This window comes from Thamnophis elegans, chromosome 2 (assembly GCF_009769535.1).
Source record: "Thamnophis elegans isolate rThaEle1 chromosome 2, rThaEle1.pri, whole genome shotgun sequence".
NCBI lineage: Eukaryota > Metazoa > Chordata > Lepidosauria > Squamata > Colubridae > Thamnophis > Thamnophis elegans.
This window is the reverse complement of record NC_045542.1, coordinates 12867478-12881407: the sequence shown is the minus strand read 5'-3', so window position 1 is coordinate 12881407 and position 13930 is coordinate 12867478. Positions and strand designations below refer to the sequence as shown.

Sequence of the window (13930 nt, the reverse complement as noted above, 5' to 3'; positions counted from 1 at the left end):
TATTGTATCTTCTGAGTATGGGATATAATGTGTAGTTAGTCTAGCTTCAGTTATGGTAGCAGCTTGTTCTTCACTAAGTTGAAGTGTTAAGTAACTAGCTGTTTCTCAGTTAGTGTGGATACTGGTCTTCTGTCATCCACAGGTCCCTCATATGTTTCATATATCCTCTCTTACTGGTTCTGCTGTTGAAGTAGGATTCCATCAGTTCCAATTCTTGTTTTGTCATGTATGGTTTGTTCTAGTAGCTCACATATCCTCAGATTGCCTCCCACCCCGCAACACCTGTTGAGGACCTTGTTGAATCTGGACAATGTGCAAGCCGGCATGATGCTCCTAGTTTGTGTCAGTCTCATATTTTGAAGTAGGCAGGGGAAGCTTCAGGGGCCTTTGCCCAAGGATGCCCAATGGTAAGGTAGGTACCAGCCAGAACCCTGGTCTCCTGCATCAAAGATGGCACTCTAACCATTATACTATCCAGGTATATGTGTGTGTGTGGTTTTTTTCCCCAATAGTCTTCTATTTCTTCCACCTTGGAGGCTATATATTAAGTTTAAAAAGGAAAAGAGAATGATATGCAATAAATAAAATGAAAATTAATCTCTCTTGCCAGGAAATCAAGGCCCGAACGTTAGCATTTCGGCAACAGCAGGCCATTTCAACCGAGGCTGGGTGCAACAAGGAGAATATCAAGAAGAACCGTTACAAAGATATCCTACCCTGTGAGTTAACAAGAAAGGAGTGCTCCCTTACCAAGGACAGTTTGCCATCCATAGCCTGGAGGACTAATCTGCCCTTTTCAGCCATCACTCTAGCTGGTCTATCTTATTCTTCAGCTTGGAGCACCCCACCCCAGGGACAATTTGACTGTCACACAGTTGCTCTTTTCCAGAAAAAGAATGACCTAGTGCTCTCTTCTCTGATTTTGCAGCTGAATATTTGGGGTCCATTTCAGGATGGTATAACTCTTAGGTCCCACAATCAGGCGCTTCGTAGCTCTATAATCAGGCGTAGTAGCATGGTTATCTAAAATTCTACTGATAACTTGGGGGGGGGGGGAATACAAAAGAAGGTTTGCCACTGGAAGCAATGGTTATGAGTGCTCCATCCTGCCCTAAAATAAATATTGCCCCTCTCTAATATTTTTGCATTTCTCATCACCACTTTGCTATTTTACTTGGAATACTGGGGATCTGCTATCACTTTCAAAAAAAAAAGTATCTACCTAAAGAAAGAAGACAAATATACATATATTAGCCCATCAAGAAATCAAGCATGGAATTCATCGGAATTGTTATTTATTTAATTAGCTATTTGGTAATTTTGTAACGTGGCTTTCGTCTACAGCAGTGACAAATTGACAACTTTTAAGATGGGTGGACTTCAACTCCCAGAATCTTGGGAGCATGCTGGTTAGGGAATTCTGGGAGTTGAAGTCCACACATCTTAATGTTGCCAAGGTTGAAAAACACTACTACTCTAGCTATTCAAGGTGATGTACATAACATTCCCTACTTACGTTTTCACCCACAATAACAAGTCTATGACATAAATAGGAATGAGAGAGAGGGCTGGCTGAAAGTGAATGTCCATGGCTCCCCTGTTCAAGTGTTACCTCTGAACTATTCCCAAATATTTATTTTATTTCTTTAAAAAAAAAACACAAATATTTCATCATTTGTCAATCATTAAGACATTGAAGTACAATTTTTTTTTGTGTGCCCCTCCCTCCCTCCACCCCCCCAACCCCCTCCTCCTTCCCCCCCCCCCCGACTTCCCAGAACCCGTACACGGTATGGATTTTTAACTAACCAAGTCTAAAATCTATTGAGAAAAAAGAAATAAAGAAATTAATGACATTCTACATTGATCTTAGCTTCTTCTTTCTGAACTAACTTTTAACAGTTTAAATCATTTCTGATCTTAAGCATAGGCTAACTGGAATTTCTTGGTCCCGTATTTATTTTGTATATAGTCAATACCTCTGAACTATTATATTACACGGGCCCGAGAAGCAATTGTCACAGGAACATCCTTGATGCCACAATTGCGTGTTAGAACCACTAGCCATTTTAATATATTGTTTCTTTTAAAAAAAGAATGGCTGAAATGACTCAGCAGTGGCCATCACATCAACTTTTTGGGGGGAGGGAGGGAGGGAGACTTCCACAATATAGGTTTCCATATTAGAAGGAAAATGATAGCTGCACAGGAACATCGTAAGACAAACTCGGCAACTTTCATTCTTATGTCCACTGCTAGGAATCAAGTCTATAAAGGTGAAGTTTATGTCATAATGTCTTGGTGCATGTTTCATGACTACCATGCACATACTCTCAGATGCTTATAGCTGTGCATTTCATTACATTGAAAATGCATGGTGTCAATTAATGTAGCCTTCTCCAACCTGAGTGCTTTCTGGGTGCATGGATGGACCAACTCCCCAAGTTCTCAGCATTAACCATGTGGCTTGGGTATTCTGGCAGTTGACATCTATACATTGATAGGAGCCTAGTTCATGGAAGATAAACATAACTGATCCATAATTTTAAACCTTGGGAAAGAAGCCATCCTTTTCATTTATTCCCAGACCTCTATTCTCCACTGCTGTCCCGGTCCCTGTGTGTTCTCCATGATATTAAGTTCTAATTGTGCTTCTCTTACAGATGACCAAACCAGAGTTGTTTTGAATTTATTAGAAGAATGCCAAACAGATTACATCAATGCCAGTTTCATTCAGGTAACAGATTTTCTACAGCCATTAAATAGCAGATCCCTAAAGCAAAATTTCTCAAGACTTCTAAGAGCCGAGCAACTGGTATCTCGTCATTCAAGATTAAAACTGGAAGCACAAATTGCTCGATCTTATTATAGCCTATAAAATTTATTTGGGGTGTTGGAAGAAATATCATTCTGGGTTCAGTTCCAAATAGGGAAAAAGACACTGGATTCATGGAAGTTGCTTGGAAAGAAGGTTCATTGATGAACAGGATCACATGGCTTGAGATGCTGGGCAAAAAGGGAAGAGATGGTGAGAGTGCCTGGGTTTTATGCCTTCTTTTGAATTTGAGCTTGTATTCTGATTGGTTGTCAGACTTCCATGGGGCCATGCAGGCAGGGGCAACTCTACAACTCTGAATCCCAAGCTTGGTGGACTCTTGCTAGGTGATGATGTAATGAAAGGGCTTTGGGATTCCTATTATGACTCTGCCTGAAGGAGACAGATCTTTGTTATGTAGAATAGACCGGCCCACGTCTTAATGGCCCATTGGCAAAGATGAGAGGGATGAGTTTCTGCCTCCCTTTTAGGGAAAATTCTGCCCTTTTAATATTTCCTAAAATATTTCATTTTTCTAGGAGAGGGGTGGGTGCTAGTTTCCTATAGGGAAGAGCATCTTCAGCAGTGTTTCTGCAAGAACCAGGGATTACAGTGCAGTCTGTGACCGGAAAGAAAGAGCCTATCACAGGTGGTCAGTCAGTTAACCAGCAATTATTCTAATAATGATTGCTTCGTTGTGGCTTTCCTGTGGAAAGTATTCATAGCTACTTCCTGAAGGCCTCCATTTGAGGCAAGTGAGAAGAGGAAAGACTAGCACAATATCACACAGAGACACAACATGTATGCAGCGTCTTCCAAAAGATATTTTAGTCTTACTCCTATGCTTTTATTTTTCAAGATACACTGGCAGCTCTCTTGTGGTATGCTAATGTACTCTACTGCCACTCAATATGAGAAACTACTGCACCAGAAAATGTCAGTGACTCTTCATACCGTCCCGAAAAAATGCCTGATTGTCATTCTGAAAACATTGTTACACTTTTGTGTTTCCCTGTGAAACGCGGTATCTACACAAGGATTCTACTTCTTCAGAAATAAAGCACTTTAAAAAAAAAAACCAATTTCCATATTTTTTGCAACAATGTACAATATGTGGCTCTCTTTGCATGGTAATAATTAAATGACTCCACCCCCCACCCCAAAAAAATAAAGGACAAAAGGGAGTTTTTGAAGAAAAAAAATCTAAATTCTAAAGGGCAGCTGACGTCTTCCATTTTGTCCTCCTCACAGGGTGTGGACAACAAGAGATGCTACATCGCTACTCAGGGGCCTCTTGCCCATACAGTGCTTGATTTCTGGCGTATGATTTGGCAATACAAAGTGAAGGTAAGTTGTAGCACTGGATAGCAGAGGCAATGATTGAACTCAAGGCAGAATCTGAAAGGACTGATGAAAGAAATGTCCTTCTGGGTTCGGCTCCAAGTGGGGAAAAAGACACTGGAGATATGGAGGCTGCTTGGAAAGATGGTTTATTGGTGGACAGGACCACATGGCTTGAGCCCTGAACAGAAAAGGTGATCACATGCTTCAATGTTGGTGGAGAAGAAGAGAAGGGCTGAGGGAGGGGCTTGCTAGGCTTTTTATAACCTGTTTAGTCCCACCTCTCTGTTTCCTGTTCCTGTGTAAGAAATGTATTCTGATTGGTTGTCAGACTCCCATGGGGCCATGCAGGGGCTACTCTCTAGGCTGTGTTTTGAATCCAGGTAAAAATCCACCTCCTGCCAATTACCTCCCTTCGACCAATTAGATCCCACAGATTAGGCCTCCTCCAGATACCATCAGCCAGCCAATGTCGACTGGCAACTCCCCGGGGGAGGGCCTTTTCTGTGGCTGCTCCGGCCCTTTGGAACAATCTCCCCGTGGAGATTCGGACCCTCTCCACCCTTCAGGCTTTCCGCAAAGCTGTTAAGACCTGGCTGTTCCGGCAGGCCTGGGGCTGATGAGTTCCCAGCCCCACTCGAATTGCTGATTGTTGTGTGGTTTTTAACTTGTCTTTGTATCCTGTCTTGTTCTGTTGTTTTTGTATCCCCCCCCCTTCCCCATATGTCTGTTCGCCGCCCTGAGTCCCTCGGGGAATAGGGCGGCATACAAGTCTAATAAATGGAATGGAATGGAATGGATGAGTTTTCAGATGCCATGTGGTCAGTTGAGTAAAGTTCCAACCTTCCTCCCCCCCCCCCTGCAGCTGCAGTGGAGAAGTCTTTATTATGTAAAAGGGACTAGCCTGACCTTCTCAATGGCCCATTGACAAAGTGGGGATGGGCAGGAAGCTACAGGCAACTATTCTGTCTCTTAAAACATGTTTCACATCCAGAAAAATATTCTGCCTTTTCAATATTTCCTAGGATATTTCATTTTTCTGGAAGAGGGCTGAATGATAACTTCCCACAGGACAATGGGATTCCCTAAGTCCGTGATGGCGAACCTATGGCACGCGGGACACAGGTGGCCTGCAGAGCCAATTGTTAGGGCACGCAAGACATTGCTCTGTTAGCTGCAGCGCACATGCACACACTGGCCAGCTGACTTTGGCCTCCTTTTTCGGCCGTTTTTTGCCCTCTGGAGGGTGAAAAACCACCCGATGCGGAAACCGGAAGTTCGGGAATGGACTTCCGGTTTGCACGTTGGGCTGCTTTTCACCCTCTGGAGGCTTTAGGGAAGCCAAGGTGGCGCAGTGGTTAAATGCAGCACTGCAGGCTACTTCAGCTGACTGCAGTTCTGCAGTTTGGCTGTTCAAATCTCACCGGCTCAAGGTTGACTCAGCCTTCCATCTTTCCGAGGTGGGTAAAATGAGGACCCGGATTGTTGGGGGCAAGAGGCTGACTCTGTAAACCGCTTAGAGAGGGCTGAAAGCCCTATGAAGCGGTATATAAGTCTAACTGCTATTGCTATTGCTATAGCCTCCAGAGGGCCTCCAGCAGGGTGGGGGAGGCTGAAAAAAAAGTGCACCAAAAGTGGGGGGGGAGGTCGTGCACACATGCGCATGGAGGGGTCACGGCCGTAGCATTATGGGCGTGGGCACACCCGCACACGACCTCCTGCGCACCCCCTGCTTTTGGCACGTGATCCAAAAGAGGTTAGACATCACTTCTCTAAGTAATAACTTTGCCCTCAGGGGCCTGGTAAAAATGACAGACTTGTGTGTATGTGAGTGGGGGTGTGTGTGATATATATAAAGCCATTGAGAAACAATAGATATCAATATAGTCATCCAAAAGTTTGCATACTCAAAAGCACAGGATGCTAAGTAGGAAAAAAGGAAAAGGGATTGAGTTATTCTGAGAAACCCACGACGCTTATAATGTAGAGAATTGCCAAAGAGAGCATGGCTGGCTTGGTGCCAGTGTTTCTGATGAAAAAGAAGTTTTTAAATTTCATTTCACTGAGATAATGGCAAGACAAGATAAAAAGTTGTGTTGTTTCCTCAAACTCAATATCATCGGATCACCTTTGAGAATTGCTCTAGACAGGATTCTTCCACTCTGAGAGTTCTCCTGCCTTCCTCTACGATACATGTTTGTTACTATAAATTTACAAAGGTGGTTTTTGACAATCTCTCTCTTTGCAGGTGATTGTCATGGCTTGCCGGGAAGTAGAAATGGGCAAGGTAAGGGCTAGTATCAGAGGGACAGTATCGGGAAACCTGAAAGCTTCCTTCTGCTTCCCTTCAGCCTTGTGGCTTGATGGAGAAAGTATTGTTGGGATTTTAGCTAACCTCCTTTCGTCCTTTTTTTAAAAAATAGAAAAAATGTGAACGTTACTGGCCTTCTGGAGAGGAAGCCGTGCATTCTGGACCCTTCTCTGTGGCACAGGTGAGATGATTATATCTGGACAGGCAGCAAGCAATGTGAGGAGAAGGAATTCAAGCCATAGCAAGCCATGTTGCTTCTAAGTCTAGCAGAGACATCTACACTACTCACCACAGCTTGATTAAGGATCAAAGATCAAGGATCATTTACAAATTCTGGAAATGTAATTAAGAATGAAAGAAATTGCCTGGTTAGATCAAGTCAGTCTAGCATTCAGCCAGCCAGATAGAGGTTCTCAAGTAGGTCATTTAAAAAGATGGTTATTCCTGGTTTGCTCATTGGAATTTCAAGGCTGAATTTAGAGCATTTGTTGTTGTTGTTGTTGGTTGCAAAGTCATATTTGACCCATCGTGACCCCATGGACAACGTTCCTCCAGGCCTTCCTGTCCTCTGCCATCCTCTGGAGTCCATTTAAGCTCATGCCTATTGCTTTGCTGACTCCATCCAGTCATCTCATTCTCTGTCGTCCCCTTCTTCTTTTGCCCTCAATCGTTCCCAGCATTAGGTTCTTCTCCAGTGAGTCCTTCCTTCTCATTAGGTGGCCAAAGTATTTGAGTTTCATCTTCAGGATCTGGCCTTCTAAAGAGCAGTCAGGGTTGATCTCCCCTAGGACTGAGCGGTTCGAACATTTACAGAAAGTTTAATAATATCTGAAATTGGATATTGAGAATACCTTGAACAATCTCCAAAACAGGAGATGCATGCTTGGCAGAGCTCACCGATGATAATATCTGTGATGAATTCAGCCATGTTTGAGGGCTGAATCTTCAAATTACCATTTAAATACTCTCATTCCCAGGGCATTATGGGAAACTTAAACTGTAAAATAGAAGTTCAGTCCATAGCTACCTGTTGCTGTTACCCACAGCAGAAAGGAGAACCATTACATGGGATTTTAACAAGCCTACTTTTACATTTTAAGTCAGGCCTATTTAGATAAAAGCTGTTATTAAACCAATCCCTGATTCAGCTTTCCCTTCCCTACTGCTCTTTCAAGGCATTGTACTACAATGGCCGTAGTTTCCCAATCAGCAGAGCAAGTGACAAAATGCTTTCCAGACCTAAGTTAATTTAATTTCTAAGTTAATTTCTAAGTTAATTTCTTGGTGAACTGAACTACATACGTGCTACTGTTGAGCAGAGGATCAATTACATTGTTACATAACTTCCATACAGATCTGTCACTGTTATGCCTATGCTGTAGGTAGACAGCATACCTGGATAGAACTATCTGATCAGAAATCTCAAATACTGTCAGAAATCTACTCCCATCAAATGGCAGCAAAAGGATTTTTTTTTTTAAAAAAAAACCCTCTTAATTCTTTTCTCTCTAGAGTTTGTTTGGATGTTTGCAACCCTATAACTGAGGGAATGGGAGATTTTGAGCCTGTTTTCTTTTCTCTGCCTTAGGTCAAAGAACAGGAACTCAACCCAGATGTCATTGTGCGGGTACTTACCTTGGCATTTCAGCAGGTGAGCTTCCCATTTTATGGATTCAGATCCAATTCATTTCTTGAAACTCTCCACAGTGCCAGCCCTGGAAGCCATCTTTTTCGTTGGAGCTTCAGGGCTGCCACATTTGGTGCCTGGGAAAACGGGAGCGGGGATAGTAAGGAGTGGTGGAGGAGTAGCCATAACAACGTTCCTTTCTCTGGTAGTCAAGGGCATTCGGCCTGCACCGGGATGGGAGCGACTGGGGGTTGTCTCCACTTCGGACAGTGAAGTGATTGGGCCATGTGATGGACTTGTGGGTGCAGGGGATGGATCTTTGACATTCTTTTGGGTGGGGAAAACCCAGAATGCTCAGATTAGGGTTTTCCCAGATGTGCCAATATCATATGACATCTCTAATAAAATTGAACTTTGAGGAACTTCAAGCCTCAGAGTCTTCTTTCATTGTGGGTGTTACTTGGAACCCTGACACAGAGTTTGAGATCAGCTGTTTGCACTGCACAAAAGAAAAATGTGATGTTGAGAGAAACACACACACACACACACACACTTTCACTGTAGTCATTCATGCAAATCCTCACCAGACAAACACTTTGCCAAGGAAGACAAACTTGCTAATTTGTTCAAAGAAATACACAAATATAGAAAACACTGACAAATGTCATTTGTGGTTCTACTACCTCCTTTGACCTTGAAGGATGGCATTATACTATATAGTTGTTTTATTTAATATTTTAATACATTTTTTTAAAAGGGGGGGGGCTTTGTGGGAGGCAAGGGTGCTGTTTGCGGGCAGGTTAGAACTTCCGGGTTGCAAGCCCTTGTTATAAAGAGGTCTTTCTAGAATTCCAGTTCCACAGTTTTGTGATTGTATTTGTGAGATTTGATATGTTTGTGGACCTGATTCATACATGCTCTTCTGTAATATTTTATCAAATGAAAGTGTTAAATGTGGTGTCTCCTCATTGATTTATAATACAAATTTAAGTGATTAATTTTCTGATCTCAGGAAGAACGGGTGATTTTCCATTTCCAGTATGTGGCTTGGCCAGACCGAGGCATCCCAGACACTTATGGTTACTTCCTCAACATGATTGAGCAAGTGAGATTTAAGCAGGGTGAGGACACCGTGCCCATCTGTGTGCACTGCAGGTAGGGGAGGATTTGGTGGCAAGACCCTGTAGAAAGACCGCATTGCTGATTTACTGAGTAAATGTAACAATTTAACATAAGAAAACAGGCTTTTTGTAGAATGAATGAGTAAATGAATGATGCAGAGTGGGAATAAATTGATAATTTTTGCACTGAAGATGTTAGCCCTTCAAGATAATGTAGACAAGAAGCACATTATCAATTCTAATTTATATTAATATGGGTATTCCCAAACTCTCATTGACCCCTTTATGAAATTTCAGATTGTTCATCAACCCCCCAAACATTTATTATACTATACTAATTCAATGTTACTACTACAATTATAATAAGAATAATCCCTGTGGTTATCGGCATACTGCATGCCATACCCAAAACCCTTGGACATCACTTGGACATCCATCTGCCAATTACAAAAGGCCATACTGCTTAGATCTGCACATATATTACAATACATTACAGCATCCTAGGCTTTTGGGAAGAGGTCAATGAGTGTGAAGGCCACCGGCAGCTAAAAAACTGGCAGTTGTGATTTTACATTTTTGTTTACATAATAATATTTGATAGTCTCATCAACCCTTGAGAATCAATCTTGATCACTTTGGAGAACCATGCATTAACAGAATCTTGCAGGACTAAAAGAATTTCTCCCCTCCTTTTATGATTTCTTTCCCCTAATTCCCCCCCTCTTTTTATTTTCTAGAAAATGGGAGGGGGGAATCTCTTTGTTGCTCTGGGATCATGGTAAAAATTCATTGATTGATTGATTGGGAGGATCCCTTCTGAAACACTTCCCAAGACACACACCCCTCCTTCTGTGATCTGAGATATCTTTTATATGACAGTTCCAGGTGGGTGTGGAGCAGAGGTGGGTTCCTACCAGTTCGCACCTATTCGGTAGAACCGGTTCGTCAAATCTACCGAACTGGTTAGACGAGGTTCCACCAGTGGACCCGGAAAGCAGGCCACACCTACAGAAGAGGTTCCAAATTTTTTTGAAACCCACCACTGGCACGATCTTGTAACTTGACAGCTTTAAGACTTGCACGCTTCAATGCCAGAGTTTCTGAATAGCTACTTGGACCAACCTAAGTACTAATTCATAATTTCATATCCGGTCACATGGGTGGCAAGCCACTCCCACAAAGGAGGCCACACCCACAGAGTAGGTTCCAACAATTTTTGAAACCCACCACTGGTGTGGAGTGTTAAATCCTTTCTCACTCTTTCCTTGTCCTCTTCCTTTCTTCATAGTGCTGGCTGCGGTCGGACAGGTGTGATCTGTACATTGGAATATGTACGGCAGCTGCTGCTTAAAGAGGTACTTGGACCCTACTAAGCAAACTCAACCAGAAAAAAATAAAGAAGTTGATTTCTTGGTGAACTGAAACTGACTGTGTGTGTAGCTTTTTATATTTAGTTCTGGCCTGTGTCTATATACTGATATAACATAGAGCCTCCCAGATGCCTTGAGCAATGAGATTCCTACTACCTATTACTGTGGAAATATGGGAATTATAGTATAATTTATTAGGAGAACATTGGCTTGGAAAAACCTGTGACAGTTGCAGAAATATTACGGTATCACAGATGATGAGGAAGAGAAGATGTTCAGTAATGTGTACTGTATGTTTGAAGCATCTGCACATATAGCCCTTTAATATTGTTGTGTGCTTACACTCCCAAGCAATGAAACTCCAGGTTGCCATGATTTATTCAGTGTACATTTTCCCTCAGAAGAGGCCTTAAAAGCAATTGGTGGCATTTAGTCACATAAAGCATATTCTTGCATAGTGCTTAGCCATGTAGGAGAGGGCAGCCATCAAAACTAAATATATACTCAAAACCTGGGAGTAGCAGGGTGTGTTGAAAGTTATCTAACTCCCTGTTCAAAACCTGGGGACTCCATGCAGCCTATCAGGTGGAGGGGAAAAAAACCCCACAATAGTAGCAGTGAAGAATAACTCAGAGCTGGAAAGAATGGGTCTGCATCGGTTTGAAATTGTCCCCAGTATCACATTTCTCCTTCCCCAAGGATTATGATGTCAGAATAATCAGCAACAATCAGCAACTAGATTTTACACATCTTGGAACTGCTGTAGGTTACTGCCTGCTCCAGGGGGGAAAAACATATTGAAAAAGATAAGCATGAATTAAGGCATGAACCTCATTCATGACTGTGGCACGCTAAAGGCATGTGGTACAAACATAGCAGAAGGAAGATGGAGGGGGTGGGCAGGGCATGCTTGTATCCATTAGATGCAAATGGAGAAAGATCTATAGTCTTTTTCTCGAAGAATCGGCTAAGTGAGCTGGACAAAAGCTTAACCTTTGACTGGATTATGGTGATCCCCATACATTTACTTCAAAGGGAACTTTCTTTCCCCCATGCAAATAACAGGTGCAAACACAGTGTATAGGATTAAATATCCTTCAAATCTACCCAGAGATCTCAGTTCAAATCAGAAGGAGATTGCATGAGTGGTAGCCTAATTTTTTGCTCACCCATTCATCACCAAGGTACTTGTTCTCAGGAAAACTTCCTGAGTTGCTTGTCCCTTTTTAATGCAGATGGTTTCTTATTAAAGTACCCTCATAGCTCAAAGGGAATTATAGCTGAAGGGAATAGTGAAATAGATTAGCGTATGTGTACATATATGCAGATAACTTCTGTTTGATAAACCCCAGTTGAGATCAAGATCCCTCTCTGATGATGTTCCAGGTAGACTTTGAAAATGAAATTATTCTCCTAGATCTTGAGATAGGAAGTCCATGCCAGATTTAGTTTTATTTGCCATGGATTTTCTTCTGCTGAAGAGACATCTCTTGTTCTTTTACTTTATTGTACTAGCATTTTATCATTTAAAACATCCAGTCATTGAAAGTCTGGCGTTTTTTAAAATTATGCATAAATGTTGTTCTGTGAGAAAAAAAGAATGTATCCTCATTTGTCAGTTTTTCATTCTTTTTCAGAGGATTTCTCCATATTTCAGCATTTTTGATATAGTCCTAGAAATGAGGAAGCAGAGGCCAGCTATTGTCCAGACCCAGGTGAGTCCCCATTGCCACTCAAGATAGTTGAGTGAGGCAAAACACCAGGACTGCTCTTTTCTTACCAATATAGAAGCTGACTTGACTAGATGACCTTCAAGGTCCTTTCGAACTCTGTTATTCTGTTCTTCAGGAGACAAAAGGTATGTCTGCCATAGCTGGGAAGAACTAATTAGCTTGGGGAATACCATGCAGATATTGAAACTAATCTTTTGGGGGGGGGGACCCATTTCTCAATACTTATTAAGATCTCAGAGGGATGAAATAATTACATTCTACCAGAATCTAAAGAAAACTTGCATTCTGAAAATCCTTTATTCCAACCAAAACAAAAAAAAGAAGCTAAAATAAAGGTTCCACCACAAAACCGCGGTAGACTAAAGCGCGCTCGACGAAAGCGCGTATGTGACGTCATCACAGCGCGATGAAAACAGCACGCTGTGAGCGGTAAACTTAAAATTAACGCGTAAATCTAAACCTAACCCCCCCAAACCTAACCCTAAACCTAACCCTAAACCTAACCCTAAACCTAACCTTTAACCTAACGCTAAACCTAACGCTAACCCTTAACCTAACCCTAACCCTAACGCTTAATGTAACCCTAAACCTAACCCTAACCCTTAACCTAACCCTAACCCTAACCCTAACCCTAACCCTAACCCTAACCCTAACCCTAACCCTTACCTTTATGTGAATCGGCTTGCTTTAAAAGCGCTTTTTAAAGCGCCCTTTTTTCTCCGCGGTGGTATTTGTCGCGCTGCTGATGACGTCATGTACGCGCTTTAATCGGGCGCGCTTTAGTGGACCGCGGTTTTGTCGTGCCACGAAAATAAATGCCTAGTGATAAGCCTGAAGGTATAGATAGTATAGATAGCCAAACTTCTCAATAGGAAACTGTAGTTTATGCCGTGAGAACCTTGAAGAATGTCCCTGCTAAGGGGAATTGTATGGCAACATATATATTTATTAAAATAATAAGAGAAATTACAAGGGTATTCTTAGAAACACCAGTAGATGGAAGCTAATATTGCCTTCAGGGTCAGTTTTTTCCTGCTGTCAACCTATACCTGTGTGAGCCCTGGATGCCATCTTTTTCATTGGATCTTCAGGGCTGACACACTTAGTGCTGTGGGGAAACATGAGGAGGGATGCATGGAGTTGGTGGAGATTTATAGCCATAACAACATTCTTTTCTCTGGAAGTCAAGGACGTTCAGTCTGCACCAGGAGAGGCACGACTGGGGAACATCTCTAGTTGGAACGGTGGAGTGATTGGACCATGTGATGGGCATGTGGGTGCAGGGGAAGGGAATTTGACTTTCCTATAGGTGGGGAAAACCCAGGGCCTTTCAGATTCGGGTTTTCCCAGATGTGCCAATGTGACGTCTCTAATAAAATGGAACTTTGAGGAACTGCTGGCCTCGGAGTCTTCCTTGGTTGAGGGTGTTACCTGGAATCCCGACAGCCTGTTTTACTAAACCTGGCAAAACTTAATGGGAGCCACTGAGAATTGCTACCAAATACTTGTTTGCATGTAGCTCCACAACTACATGTAGTCCTTGACTAACAACCATTTATTTAATGACTGTTCGATGTAACAATGGCACTGAAAAAGTATAACCGTTGCAGCA

General features: G+C 42.3%; 1 protein-coding gene across 1 annotated transcript in view; it reads left to right on the top strand.

The window, feature by feature from the left end:
• Positions 1–13930, top strand: part of PTPN18 (protein tyrosine phosphatase non-receptor type 18) — a 53160-nt gene that overhangs the window by 20479 nt on the left and 18751 nt on the right. Inside the window, exons 2-10 of the mRNA XM_032211046.1 lie at positions 611–719; positions 2664–2737; positions 4067–4162; positions 6405–6443; positions 6580–6648; positions 8056–8118; positions 9107–9249; positions 10504–10570; positions 12223–12300. Coding sequence (XP_032066937.1) covers positions 611–719; positions 2664–2737; positions 4067–4162; positions 6405–6443; positions 6580–6648; positions 8056–8118; positions 9107–9249; positions 10504–10570; positions 12223–12300 — 738 coding nt within the window. The remainder of the gene's footprint in view (positions 1–610; positions 720–2663; positions 2738–4066; positions 4163–6404; positions 6444–6579; positions 6649–8055; positions 8119–9106; positions 9250–10503; positions 10571–12222; positions 12301–13930) is intronic.